This window comes from Suricata suricatta, chromosome 14 (genome assembly GCF_006229205.1).
Source record: "Suricata suricatta isolate VVHF042 chromosome 14, meerkat_22Aug2017_6uvM2_HiC, whole genome shotgun sequence".
Classification (NCBI taxonomy): Eukaryota; Metazoa; Chordata; class Mammalia; order Carnivora; family Herpestidae; genus Suricata; species Suricata suricatta.
In genome coordinates, this window is record NC_043713.1 from 68,275,111 (window position 1) to 68,288,666 (window position 13,556).

The 13,556-nt window shown below is 47.1% G+C and overlaps 1 protein-coding gene and 1 pseudogene across 1 annotated transcript in view; both read right to left on the reverse strand.

Annotated features, from left to right (window-relative positions):
- Positions 1-11,155, reverse strand: part of LOC115278297 (SEC14-like protein 4) — an 11,467-nt gene extending 312 nt beyond the window's left edge. The window contains exons 1-6 of the mRNA XM_029922748.1: positions 11,090-11,155; positions 2,906-2,949; positions 2,531-2,590; positions 2,214-2,402; positions 662-757; positions 308-368 (exon numbers count right to left, since the gene is read on the reverse strand). Of these exons, the coding sequence (XP_029778608.1) occupies positions 308-368; positions 662-757; positions 2,214-2,402; positions 2,531-2,590; positions 2,906-2,917 (418 nt within the window). The 5' untranslated portion in view covers positions 2,918-2,949; positions 11,090-11,155. The remainder of the gene's footprint in view (positions 1-307; positions 369-661; positions 758-2,213; positions 2,403-2,530; positions 2,591-2,905; positions 2,950-11,089) is intronic.
- The window catches only part of LOC115277474, a 35,779-nt pseudogene that overhangs the window by 1,128 nt on the left and 21,095 nt on the right, over positions 1-13,556 (reverse strand).

The following is a 13,556-nucleotide window of genomic DNA, read 5'->3' on the forward strand; positions in this document are numbered from 1 at the left end:
AGAGCATGTCTATCAACCAGCGTGGTCCATGAACTGTTACCACCAATCCACACCCAAGGAGGTAAAGAAAATAAGGGTGTATGTTTAGAAACAGAACTTATTTGACATTTGCTGCCACATACCAGAGCATGATTTTGTATATTCCCAAAGTATCAGTCTGTGAAGGACAGAAAAAACAAAACAGAAAACAAAAAACCTGACTTTCTCAAAGGATGGTTTGAGAAGCCCTGTACTGGGTGACTTACCCACTGCTCCCTCCTACTTCCCCTCCCCTTTCCCCAAAGGGTCATCCCCATTATGGGCTCACCTCGAATGCCAATTAAATTCTTCAGCATCTCAGGATAATTTGCTTCCAGCATGGCAAGAAACTGTGGCAAGAATATTCTTGTCAAGGTCATGCTCCAACACACTCTATGCCTGGACTTGGTGGCTTCTAATGCTGCTGAGACCAGAGCCCATGCCACCCCCACTCCCTGGCCATCCACTTTCCCCATGAGAATTCTCTGTGATATTCATGCTCCTCTTTCTCCTTGGAGGGGAGAACCCCAGGCCAGCTTCTCTGGCTGCCCTGGGGGCTTCAGGGGGATGAATCCTCCTCCATGGATGGGAAGCTGGTGTGGATGGTGGCTCCCTATTAGCCTCAAGCAAACTGCCTACCTACCTGCTGGTAGATCTCTACAGCTGGCTTCCACAGGTGTTTCAGGCTGAGCCCCTCCAGGTCAAACACTATCACCACCGTCTCGATCTTCCTGCCCAACTACAAGGGACAGCACAGATATATAGATCAGACAACAACTCCAGCCAGGAGGTCCTGGCCAGGGAGACTCATTGCTCCCACCTTCCAGTTACCCTCACCCCCAACAGCCCACAGGGCTTTCTAAACAGATAGCCCACCCAGGATCAAAGGGGGTGCTGCATCTAAGCGCTGGCACAGTGACCTTTATCACACTGTTTGCTCAACATGATTGCCTGGAATTAGTTAACTGTAGAATTAAAGATATCACTCATCACTCATGGAGCATCTCCACGGACAAGAGCATATTTGTCAGCCAGTGTCTACAGTCCCATGGTGTGTCAAACCAGAGCCACGTTGCCAGCAGGCTGTGTGCCCTTGGGTGGGTTTTTAAACTCTCAGCCTTATTTTCTTCCTCTGTGAAATAGGGATAGTTCCAGGTTCCAATAAAATTTTTGTGAGGACTCGGTGAGATAACTCACAAAGAGCCCAGTGCCTGCCACACGCAGGTCCCTGGTAAATATCAGATGTTATCACTAGTGCCATCATCACCACAATTATCAGCTCCCACTGGAAATGTCCATGAAGTAGAAGACACTGCTGTGACCCCATAAGGTCAGCCACCTTTTTTGAGAGACACACATCTATTCAAACTAGGGGCACTAAATAGGGTGCTTCGCAATTTTGTTAGGCTTGCCACACATCTTTGTGCGGAGGGCCTACTTTGTGTCCGACATCATGACAGACACTGGGGACGCAGGCCCTGTCCTCGTCAGTAGGCAACTCATCCCACAGTGACATCAGAGGTCCCTGCCAGCAGTCTTCGCCAGCAGTCTTCTTAGGCTTATGTAGACATTTAGACTCAACGTCAACAGATCATGCTTGGCACTGGATTCATGCTGAAGGGTATGAACCAGGAAACATACAGCCAGGGCAATGAGAAGATCTGCACAGGTGGATGGGGATCCTTCTTGGCTTGGAAGCCCTATGCCCCACAGAACTCAATATTTTTTTCTGTGGTAATTACCTATTAGATTCTAGGGACCCATAAAGGATGTGCCAAGTTTCAAGGGTCGCTGCTTTCAGGGATTCTCAAAGCAATGGCTCCCCCATCAAGTGTTATAGTTATGCAGCTTACAAATGAGAACACCTTTTCCATAAGCAAAGCTGACCATTCACTCTTCCTAGGGTTCCCAGGAAACAGAACTAGAGCACTCACTGCACCCAAGGTCAACATCTTACCCAAGGTCAGAGGGGAAAGGGCTTTGGTCATCCTTGGCACCTGCCCACAGAGAGTGCCAAGCACATGTTAGATGCTCATGGACAGGTGACTGCAGGAGAAGCCACATTCCACCAAAGCCCAGAGTTCTGAGGCCTGGGGAAAAGCAGAGGCTAGGTGCCCTTCTATACCTGGTGCTGTTGCCACTCTTTAGGCAGACTGGTGCACCATGTGCTTCCCATCCTGGACCCAGTCACTTACCTTTTGAGTCTGCAGCTCACATTCCTGCAAAAGCAGTTCACAGAGCTTGATGCGGTTCCGGATCAGCTCCTCCTTGGAGGCTGACAGGAGAAGACCCCTGAGGTCAAGAGTCCCAATGATTTCGAACCACACAGGGCAGCCTTCGTGATCATAGCCACTCAGACCACCAGAGTCATACAGTTGGATCACCTGGGCACAGGGATGAGATCCTGGCTCAAATCAGCCTACCAGGACATGTCCCTGCTCCATCCGATGGCTGGATGGGGGTGGGGTCTGAGGGACATCTGCTTGTCTTGGGGGTGCTACATGGGGCTCACCTCTGAGGGCTGCCAGTTGAGGATGTTGTCCAGGTCCTGTTGCTTCCGGAACTCTATGTGCTGCAGAGAAATGGCAGGACCTGAGGACTGCCTGTTACAAAGGCCTTGAGGGCACCTGAGGGCATCAGATCAAGTCCCTCTGCCTACAGCCCCAAGACCCTGCCAGAGCATTCCCAGGCTCTACTGACATAGAACTGGAGATGGCAATGCCAGGAGGAGGACTGGGGGAGACCCAGGTCTGTTGAAGAAAGGGATCTAAGCAGGAAGGGAGGAAACACATGAGAACAGGACAGGGCAAGAGTTCCCACTCTTTGTTGATGATCCCTGGGGTACGGTATGTGGGAGGCAGGACACTCAAAGAGAATGGGGCCTCACCTTCCGGAGCATGTCCTCAGATTTCTGCAGGCCAAAGTTCCGAGCTGCAAGAGCCAAGGTAAGAGGAGGCTTGAGGCTGGAGCTAGAACTCACAGTTTCTTGAAAACTCATGAGGAAACAGTGGGCATACCTGAGCCTTACATGACACCCCAAGAATACATTGGGAGCATAGACATTATTACTTAAAATTAAAAAATATATATTTATTCACTTTTGAAAGACAGAGTGCGAGCAGGGGAGGGGCAGAGAGAGAATCCAAAGCAGGGTCAAAGCTCTGAGCTGTCAGCACAAAGCCCGATGCAGGGCTCAAACCCATGAAGTGTAAGATCATGATCTGAGCTGAAGTCAGACGCTCAACCAACTGAGCTACCCAGATTCCCCAGACATTACTTTTAAAAACAAGGCTCTCAGGGCACCTGGGTGGCTCAGTCGGTTAAGCATCCTACTTATCAGCTCAGGTCATGATCTCACAATTTGTGAGTTCGAGCCCTGCATTGGGCTCTGTGCTAACAGCTCAGAGCCTGGAGCCTCCTTCAGATTCTGTGTCTCTCCCTCTCTCTGCCCCTCCCATGCTCATACTCTGTCTCTGTCTGTCTCTCAATAATAAACAAAAACGTTAAAAATTTTTTAAATAAATAAAAGCAAGGATCTTTAATTCTCTAGAAGACATCGAAGACCCTTGATTTCAGTATCTAGGACTTTTTAAAAATGTTTACTCCAGAGGCTCATCTAGCCTGTAATATTTGACATCCCCATGGGAGCACTGACCCCTTCAGTGTTAGGGATAGTGAGGAGCATGGACTTTGGAACCCAACAGTCTTGGGTCTGAATTCTAGTTTTTTCCTTTTCTGTGCAGCATTGTGCAACTCACTTACCTTCTCTGACTCTTAGTTTTTTTTATCTTCTAAGTAGGAATAGTGTCTTTTTCAGTTTTTCAAAGGACAACCTGAGATAAAACATGTGAAGTTTACCCGGCTCCCAGTAACTTCTCAGCAAATAGGAACTATTGTTGTGACTACTTCTTTTGAAGAAATAAATTCATTTTAATGGAAAATGTGATGCTTTATTTTTAAAATTTTAAATTTTAAAATTTATTTTAAAATGAAATTTCTAAATTTAGAAAAATGTAACTCTTCCCTTCTAGTCTTTATACTACAGATTACTTTTTTCTTAACTTATAACACTAGCAAGGGTCTCTAGTTCTGTTTAAACTGTTATGTTGCTTTACATCATCCTTTCCTTGTTCCTGATTTTATTTATTTATCTATTTATTTTTAAATGTTATATTTATTTTTGAAAGAGGGAGCATGAGCATAGGGGGGCAGAGAGAGAGGGGACAGAGGATCCAAAGTGGGCTCGTGCTGACAGCAGAGAGCCCAACGTGAGGCTCGAACCCACAAACCATTAGATCATGACCTGAGCCGAGGTCGGACGCTAAACTGACTGAGCCACCAGGTCTGCCTCCTTGTTCCTGATTTTAAAGAAAATTAATATAAAACTTCTACTTAAGCATAATATGTATTGTAAGATTTTTGCTACGTTACCATTACCAAGCCAAGCAAGGAAATTCCCTCTATTTCCAGTTTGGTAAGACTGTTATTTTGTTTTTATATTATAAGTAGGATTTGAACCTTTTCAAATGCTTTTCCTGCATTAAGACAACCATATAATTTTCATTTTTAATTCTGTTAATGTGTGCAATGACACTGATAGATTTTCTAATGTTGAATTCTTCCTGCATACCTAAGATAAATTCCCCTTCATCATGCTGTGTAATTTTAATACCCTATTGGATTCTATTATGTAATGTTTTTTAAAATGTTTTGTTATTTATTTTTAGGAGAGAGATGGAGTGCAGGCAGGGGAGGGGCAGAGAGAAAGGGAGACACAGAATCCAAAGCACGCTCTAGGCTCTGAGCTGTCAGCACAGATCCCAATGCAGGGCTTGAACTCAGGAACTGTGAGATCATGACCTGAGCCGAAGCCAGACACTTAACCAATTGAGCGACCCAGGCATTCCTATTATGTAATGTTTTACTTAGACTTCCTTACATCTACATTAATAAGTGAAACAAGCCTAGAATTTTCTTTTATTGTCCTGCTCTCATTTTAGAATCAAACTAACTCAAGCCTCATAAAGTAACTTTCACTTTTTTTGAGAGAGAGAGAGAGAAATAAAGAGTGCATACACGCAGGGGAGGAGCAAAGGAGAGAGAGAGAGAGAGAGAGAGAGAGAGAGAGAGAGAAGGAGAGAATCTTAAGCAGGCTTCATCACCCCGCCTGGAGCCCCCTGCAGGGCTCGATCTTACAACCATGAGATCATGACCTGAGCCAAAATTGAGAGTTGGATGCTTAACCAACTGAGTCACTCAAGTATCCTGACTTTCGATTTTTTAATATATTTTTAAAGCAATTCAAACAATTTGTAAAAGTAAGTATTAGCTAGTCTTAAAACTTTGGAAAATTTCACCTATAAAACCATTGGGGTCTGAGTTTTGGACGGAGGGAAAGCTTTTTAGTACCACTTACATGTCTTTAATATTTACTAGCTTTTAATTTTTTTAAATTTTTAAACATTTATTTATTTTTGAGAGAGAAATAGAGTACAAGTGGGGGAGGGCTGGAGAGAGAGGGAAACACAGAATCCAAAATGGGCTCCAGGCTCTGACCTGTCAACACAGAGCCCAATGTGGGACTCAAACTCACAAACTGTGAGATTATGACATGAGCTGAAGTCTGCCACTTAATCGACTGAGCCACCAGGAAGTCTTTTAATATTTATTAGCTTTTTAAAAAATCTCTGTGGAGTCTATAGATTTTTCTACGGAGAACCAGGGTGGTTTCTTGTTCTATAGAAAGTGGTTTTGCCACTGTTGATGGACCCTCATAACTTGTCTAGTAGCACCTCCTATGTGCCGGGCTGGAGGTAGGGGGCAGCCACAGTCCCTGCTCTCATGGCGCTGGCATCTGAGTGGGAAAGATGGACACAGTTGTGGGATTGAGATAGAGAAAACAAAGGGAAGTGCCTTCAGAGGGAGGGTTCTCTGCACCTGGACTGAGGGGAAGGCTCCAAGTTCAGCCCCACTGATCACTCTCCCTGTTGCCTCGGTCTTGAGCTAGTGAGGCAGGGAGTGGCTACAGAGGTGAAGTTGAAGGGGACAGAGCCAATCAGCAGGTCTGCCACAACAGAAAATGGGAGGCATCAGGACACCTGGTCCCCTCTCCCCCACCCTTAGGCCCTTTTCCTTTCCCATGACCCAGGAGCCTACAGGGTCTGTGACTTCATTCCTTTCTCAAGGACACACCAGGTACCTGAAAAGTTGGTTTTTAACCCCAGAAAGACTCCAAAGGAGGAGAGAGGTCTGATACTGTATCAAGGAACTTCAAGAAATCTGTTCAGGGGCCAAGGTGGGACTAGGCATGAGTACCACCTTGGACCTGACAGCCCAGAGAAAGACTAGGATGTAAGGATGGGGCCAGGCCTGGAGACCAGGCCTGGTGTGAACGCTTAACTCCAACCTGCTCACCCCAAAGAAGCCCTCAGCAAGAATCCTGGCTACATCAAACTGCACAAGATCTGGCCCAGAACATCTCCAAGATGACTGTCACACTATAGAACAATATCTGTCTCACTGTTGACAACCTTGTCCTGAACTTCCAGGAAGAAAATCTTACCCGGGGCAGCGACAGCCTCATCAAGAGGAAGAAATGAGCCTGGTGACCAGGAACTCCACCCCCAGAGAAGAAGTGGATCCATTTCTCCCCTGGTTTCTGAGAAGACAGCTTGGGGTCCAACACCCCCCATCTCACCCCCAGTACCGTGTGATGGTCCCTTTTGTATCTGTCCTCCCAACCCTTCTTGGATGAATAAAACCCGACCGATTTTCAGGGGAAAGATTTTGCTCCTTCCTGTATTGGCCAGAGGTGTTGGGATCGTGTGATTTTGAAGTGATTTCCTACAGTGTTGGTTCCTCCCTCCAGGGTGGGAGGCGATAACTACCATCCCCGGCATTCTCAGTGAGTTTTTACTACTTAAAAAAAAAGGAATCTACTGGCCTCACTCATTCTTTAGCCCAGGAGAATGACATGGACATAACTTGTCAAAAACAGAATAGAAATTGCCACAGCCAAGAGCGCCTAATGAGACATGACAACTAAATGTAATGTGATGCTCTGGATGGGATCTTGGAACAGAAAAACTCAGAAAATCTAAATAAAGTAGAGATTTTAGTTAATAATCATGTATCAATATTGGTTCATTAATTGTAACAAGTGAAGCACAGGAATGAAAAACGTTGATGATGCAGTGTACGTGGGGGCTTCCTGTACCATCTTAGAAACAACACATCTGTAAATCCAAACCGACCTAAAAATAAAGTTTGTAGAAAATGTAATTTAAGAGGCGCCTGGGTGGTTCAGTCAGTTAGGCATCCGAATTTGGCTCTGGTCATGATCTCACTGTTCATGGGTTCAAGCTCTGTATCTGGCTCTGTGCTGACAGCTCAGAGCCTGAAGCCTGCTTTGGATCCTGTGTTTCCCTCTTTCTCTCTGCCCCTCCCCCACTCACACTGTCACTCTCTGTCTCTCAAAAATGAATAAACGTCAAAAATTTGTTTTAATATTAAAAAAAAGAAAATGGTAATTTAAAAAACTAACCAAATAGAACAGAACAGAAGGGAGGATTTCCTCTGTGCAGGCACTGTGCATGCTCATGAGCTCACGTCTGACTCACAGCATCTCGAAGGTGGAAAGCAGTGTTACACCCATTACCCAGAAGAGAAGAGTAAGGCTGAGAGACAGTGGATGATTGCCATAAGCACACGGCTAGCACATGGCAGAGCTGGGATTCAATAGCAGGCTTGCCTGAGACCAAGGCTGGCATTATCACCACACTGTGTGTGCATTTTTCCAGCCTGGCTTCTGACTTCTCTCCTGGTTCAGGTTCAAAATCCATTCCATAGGGTATGTTGCGTTGAAATAAATTTTTCCCTAAGGTTTCTGTTATTCTAATTTTATGCTACTGTGGCAATTCCTGGAAGAAGCTCCTTCTCTACCTTTAATTGCATCTACTTCCTGAAGTGTTTGCTGGGCATCTGCTCCATTTACAGGTTTCCGAAGGGCACAACACAGCCCTGTCTTCAAGGAACTGGAGATAGACCCAAAGGCAAGTCCTGAAGAACGTATTCAGTGTTATCGGACTCAAGGCTGATCATTCTGAGAATTTCCCAGGTGTGAACTCTAACCTCACCTGGACCATGTGCCCACCCCATGCCCGACACCACACCCTCTGATTTAACACTTACAATAACCCTTGGTAGTCCCATCCCTACTTCACAGATGAAGAAACTGAGGCTCAATGGGATTTTTTTGTGCCATGTTGATTTGGAGCGGAGCTCAGATTCTAGCCCAAAGCAGGCTGATTCCAGAGCTAATTTCCCCACTCTGTAGCACTGTCTCCCAAAGTCCCACCCACTTTCCTGAAACCCTTCTTCCATCTCTCCCTTTCTCCCCTCCTGACCCTGCCAGCCCCACCTCGGAGCCAGCGCAGGAGGAAGTATTCGTCTGCATTAGGCAGGGTGGGCAGCACGTCCTGGAGGTTGTCCTGGAACTGAGGGGGAGATATAATGATCAAAGGGGCTCCCATGACCCCCACGTTCCCCACTCCATCCTTGACTCTTCCCAGACTCAGTCTGCCAGTCAGTCCTGTCCAGGGACCCTGCAGGGTGGGGACCCTGCACAGTTAGCAGCAGCTGCCTGGACCTTTTTGCCACCTGGGAAGGCAGCACCCCTCAGCCCATCGTGGCAGGAAGAGTTGGGTCCTTCTCAAACTTTGAAGGTTCTCCACCTCCCCGTGATCCTCATTCTATAGATCTGAGGTGGAGCCCTGTCATTCCTATTTTCACAAAGATCTCTGATGATGCTGATGCGAGCAAACCAGAACATTTTAGGAACCTTGCCCTTGATGCTATATCTAGAGGGTCTAGATTTGGAAGCAAATTAATTAACCGCTGTGAGCCTTAATTTCCTCATGTGTGAAGTGGGAATAATGATAAATTTGTGCTAACCAAAGGAGTGTGCACAAGTAAAGCACCTGGCTTGCAGCAGGCAACAAAAAAACATGGGCACCCAGCAAACACGGGCTGCCTGGAGCTCTGGACAGTGGAGTCTTTGTGGAAACAACTTCAGGCAAAGGTCAGCAGGGCCAGGGATGCCTCATCAGGTGCCGTGGAGGCTGGAGAAGGAGGGGGGCTGACCTGCTGGCAGAACCTCTTCCTCCTGGAAGAGTTTGGGGAAGCCACTGAATGTTGGGGCACGAAACTGAGGCTCAGGTGTGGGACGGAGAGGAGACCTCACTTCCATGGGGACTAAGGGAGTTGAAGGCAATCCTGGAGAAGTGGTTTGGCAGGGGGACCTGTGAATGGGAATTATGGATTAGAAGCCAATGCCAGCAATGCCACAAGAAGCCATCTTGACGTCATCCACCAAACCTCTTTCAGCTTCATGGATGATGTTTAAAATAAGAATGTATTCATGTGTTGCTCACATAATTAAAAATGATTAATACTCTTAAACATCTCCAGTGTTGACGAGTCACACGAATGCTATCATCACCCCCAGTCCCACCCCCAGGCGCCTGGAATGGAGGTTCTGGCACATTGATCAGCTGCAACCTCTGGGCTCCTGAGGAAGCTTTTTAGTAGGAGCGAAGAAAGTAATAATAAGCAAGAAACAATAACTCTGCACCCCTCTGCCCTTCCAGATTACCAGAGTCCCTCCTTTGAACCTCAGGATGTGCCCTAGGGCAGGTGGAGCCAGCGTCACATCCCTGCTTTGTGGATGAAGACACTGAGGCTGGTGGCGGAGGGTCTTCCCCAGGGACTGAGTGGGGGGGCTGCAAGGCTAGGAGGAGTCCACATTTTCTAATCCCAAAACCACTCCAGGTCAAGCAAGACAGAAAGCCACTAAACAGATGCTAGAAAGGATCTGGAGTAACTTGAAGAAAACACTACCTTAACAAAGATGCCATTGGGAGAAAGTAGTCTCTGGCAGTGTGACCAGAGATGGTCAAAACCAGGCTTAGGAAAAAGCTAGAAGGAAATGCTTCTAGGCATGGCCGTCTAGACCTTTGGAACCATGGGTGACTTCTTCTTTTTCTTACCTTTTCCTCTTTTCCCTAAGTTTTAAAACAACTACCATTCATTTCTTTTAAGTAATAGAAAAATATAAGAATAAACTTTTTACATTGTTTAAAGCTCTTTGACCCACAGTATCGCCATCATAATTCACCCCCAAAGTCCAGGTGTCCAGCCCTTCCCATGAGCCTAGTGGCTGGGGCTTCCCTGGGGTCACTGCCAGTGGGGAGGGAGAGGGCTAACTAGGGGATTCCCCCTCCTCCTTCACCCGGGGACACCTCTTTCAGCTGAAGACCCTCAGCTCCTGGCACCTCCTCCTTTACCTGGGAATTCACCCAGAGACCCCACTCTTTACCTGGGATCCTTCTTTACTTAGCTAGGAATTCACCCAGCATTCCCCTCCTTCATCAGGGACCCTCATTCTTCCCTGGAGGACCCTTACCAGGGTAAGAGCTGCCAAAGAAACTATTCTCCACTAGTCTGAAGCTGTCCAAAGTGTGAGCCATGCCTGTAACCCTCCTCCCCTAACCTGAAGTCATAGCTTCTAGGCCCTGCCATCTGCAAACCAAATTAATACAGTGCCACCTAAGACCTGAATATGCTCCCCCTCCCCCATGGAGTGACACTCTCAGCTGCAGCCTGCAGGACTGTCACCAAAACTGGCCCATTCCTTTTTAATGAAAACAGTGACCACGGGAGAAGGCTTGGACCCCCGGGGAGCCAGAAAGTCACAAAAAGAAACCAAACAAATGCAATTCAGGCGGGAGATCTGCTGTCTGTCTGCCCGAGGTTGCCCAGAGGGATGGCAGCACCACCCTATCCCCACAACCAGGGGACAAGGGCCGGAGTAGAAAGCCGGATCCCCCCCCCCCCCAACCCCCCTTGTAGCCCACAAAAGGGCTTAAGTGTGCTGTCCTGTATAAGGCCGCCTCAGCAACTGCGTCCCGGACCGGCGCCGTTTTCCATCTGAACAGTGTGGGCTCCAGCCCAGGTGAGCAGCGTCAGGCAGCTCGCCCCCTCCCGAAGCCTCCCTGCCCGCGAAGCCCCTCACCCTGGCCAGCGCCTCCCGCTGCTGGGGGCTCAGGTCCGCTACTCGGCCGCTCATGGTGCCTGCGGGTGCAGTGGTTCGCGGGGCGAGGTGTGTCTGGAGTCTTCCGCCCGCCGCCTGGCCTCGCCGCCGCCTGGTTTTGCCCCGCCGAACAGTTATCGGTTCGGCCCAGAGAGCCAGCCCTGCTCCGCCCCTCCCAGTTCTTCCCTCCCCTAGGGTTGTTTTGCCGCGGTGGCCAGGACTTACTTCCGGGGCAGGGAGGTGACACACTCCAGAGGGGTCCCGGAGCGCAGACTCCAGAGGCAAGTAACAGGTGCCACCATATCCAGGCACCCTCATCCCCGGGGTTCCTGCGTGATAGGGGAAGGGCGGCGGCGGGCATAAAAGACATGTGGGCAAGTTCTAGGGAACAGATCTTTCCAGCAATAGGGAGCCTTTTATAAACCTGGCTCAACCCTCTAGGTGATCCCAGGACATTCTGCCCTGAGGCCCCCAACCTCCCTCCCCTGGCCTTGAACACAGCCTGGGCCCTGTCTGTGCTCACCAGCTGATAGAAACCTTTATGGGCAAAATGGTTCCAGCCTTCAAGATGGTCAGGAGGATTAGATAAGATGATCCGCTATGGGTTAGCCTGGCATTGCACCCTCAGTCAGCGTGCAATGTTAGGAATGTTGTTTCATCATCATCATTATTATTATTGATGCCTTCACCAGAGCAGGGAACTGCAGAGGCTGAAATTCTGATGCTGGTGGCTCCTGGGTAAGATCTACAGCCTAAAGGCTGGGGAATGGGAGGTGGTAGTGGGTGGCTGGAAGCCCTGGGTGGCGTGATGGAGGAGTCGGGAAGCCAAGGGTGGTGGGCTGCTGACACAGGTGGCCAGGACAGCATCCAGGAACCAGGCTGAGGTCACTGGAAAAGGTGAGAAAACAACTTGGCTGGGCAGGAATTTTCAAGAGAGGAGCAGGTGGAAGGTAAAGCAGGAGGTAAATCAGGCCACCGGAACCTCTCCCACTCTGCCCTCCCTCGAGGTTGAAGCAAGTTCTAGACCTGAACTGACCAATCTGGTTGCCATGAGCCACAGGTGGCTGTTGAGGTTTGGGACCGTGGCTTGTCACTAGCACGAAAATAGAGATGTGCTGTAACTTTAAAAGATACACATCAAATTTCAAAGACTTAATACCCCTGGACTGAAAGATTTCATTCATTAATTTCTTATATTGATTATATGTTGCAATTGTTTTTTTTTGAAATATTGGGATAAATAAGATTTATTATTAAAATTGATTTCACCTGTTTCTTTTTAAATGGTTTATAATTTAGAATTTTAAAAAATGAATAAGCTTGATTTTTTAGGGCAGTTTTGGATTCACAGCAAAGCTGAGCAGGAAGTATGGAGACATCTCACATTTTGTTCCTCCCACCCCACGCACACAGCCTCCACCACGCTGGACAGCCCTCACCAGGGCGGGACATTTGTAACAACTGATAAACCTATACTGACACATCAGTATCACCCAAAGTCTGTCGTTTACATTAGGGCTTACTTCTGGTGGTGTATGTATTCTGTGGGTTTGGACAAATGTGTAGAGAAATATATTCACCATTGTGGTATCATACAGAATAGTTTTACTACTTTCACTAAAAATCCTCTGTGCTCTATTCTTTTTACTTTTTAAAAAATGTGGCTACCAGAAAAATTTCAATTGCATGTGTGCCTTACATTTGTGACTTGCGTTGTATTTCATTTGGACAGCACTGTTCTAGAGAGATTAAAAATCTTATTATTTTTTTTTTTAAATTGTAGGGTGCCAGGGTGGCTTAGTCAGTAGAGCGTCTGACTTGATTTTGGCTCAAGTCATGATTTCAGGGCCGTGAGATCAAGCCCTGTGGCAGGCTCTGCACTGAGCATGGAGCCTGCTTAGGATTCTTTCTCTCCTTCTGTCCCTCCTTCCCCCTCAAATAAAAAAAATGTAAAAAGCTAAAAAAAGGTGAAACTGACAGCCCATCTCTGGAAGGACATGATCTTTGTTTAAAACCAATGGCAGGAGTGCCAGGGTGGCTCAGTTGGTTAAGCAGCTGCTATGGCTCAGTTCATGATCTCATGGTTGATGGGTTCAAGCCTTGTGTTGGGCTCTCTGCTGCCTGGGAGCCTGCTCTGGATTCTGTGTCTTCCTCTTTCTCTGCCCCTCCCCTGCTTGCATTGTCTCTCCCTCAAAGTAATAAATGAACATTAATTTTTTTAAATTTAAAAGCAATGATAAAAATCACAAAGGGGACAATTTTTATGTAATGTGATTACATAAAAATGCAAAAATCTGTTAAACAAGACACACAACTAAGTCAGCATTTGCTAATGGGAATTTGTAAAAAATAAAATGTACAAAAATTGATATCTTTATAAAGAATGCATGTAAATTAATAAGAAAAATAGTAAGGCATTAAGAAATGGACAAAGGACTCAACACACTAT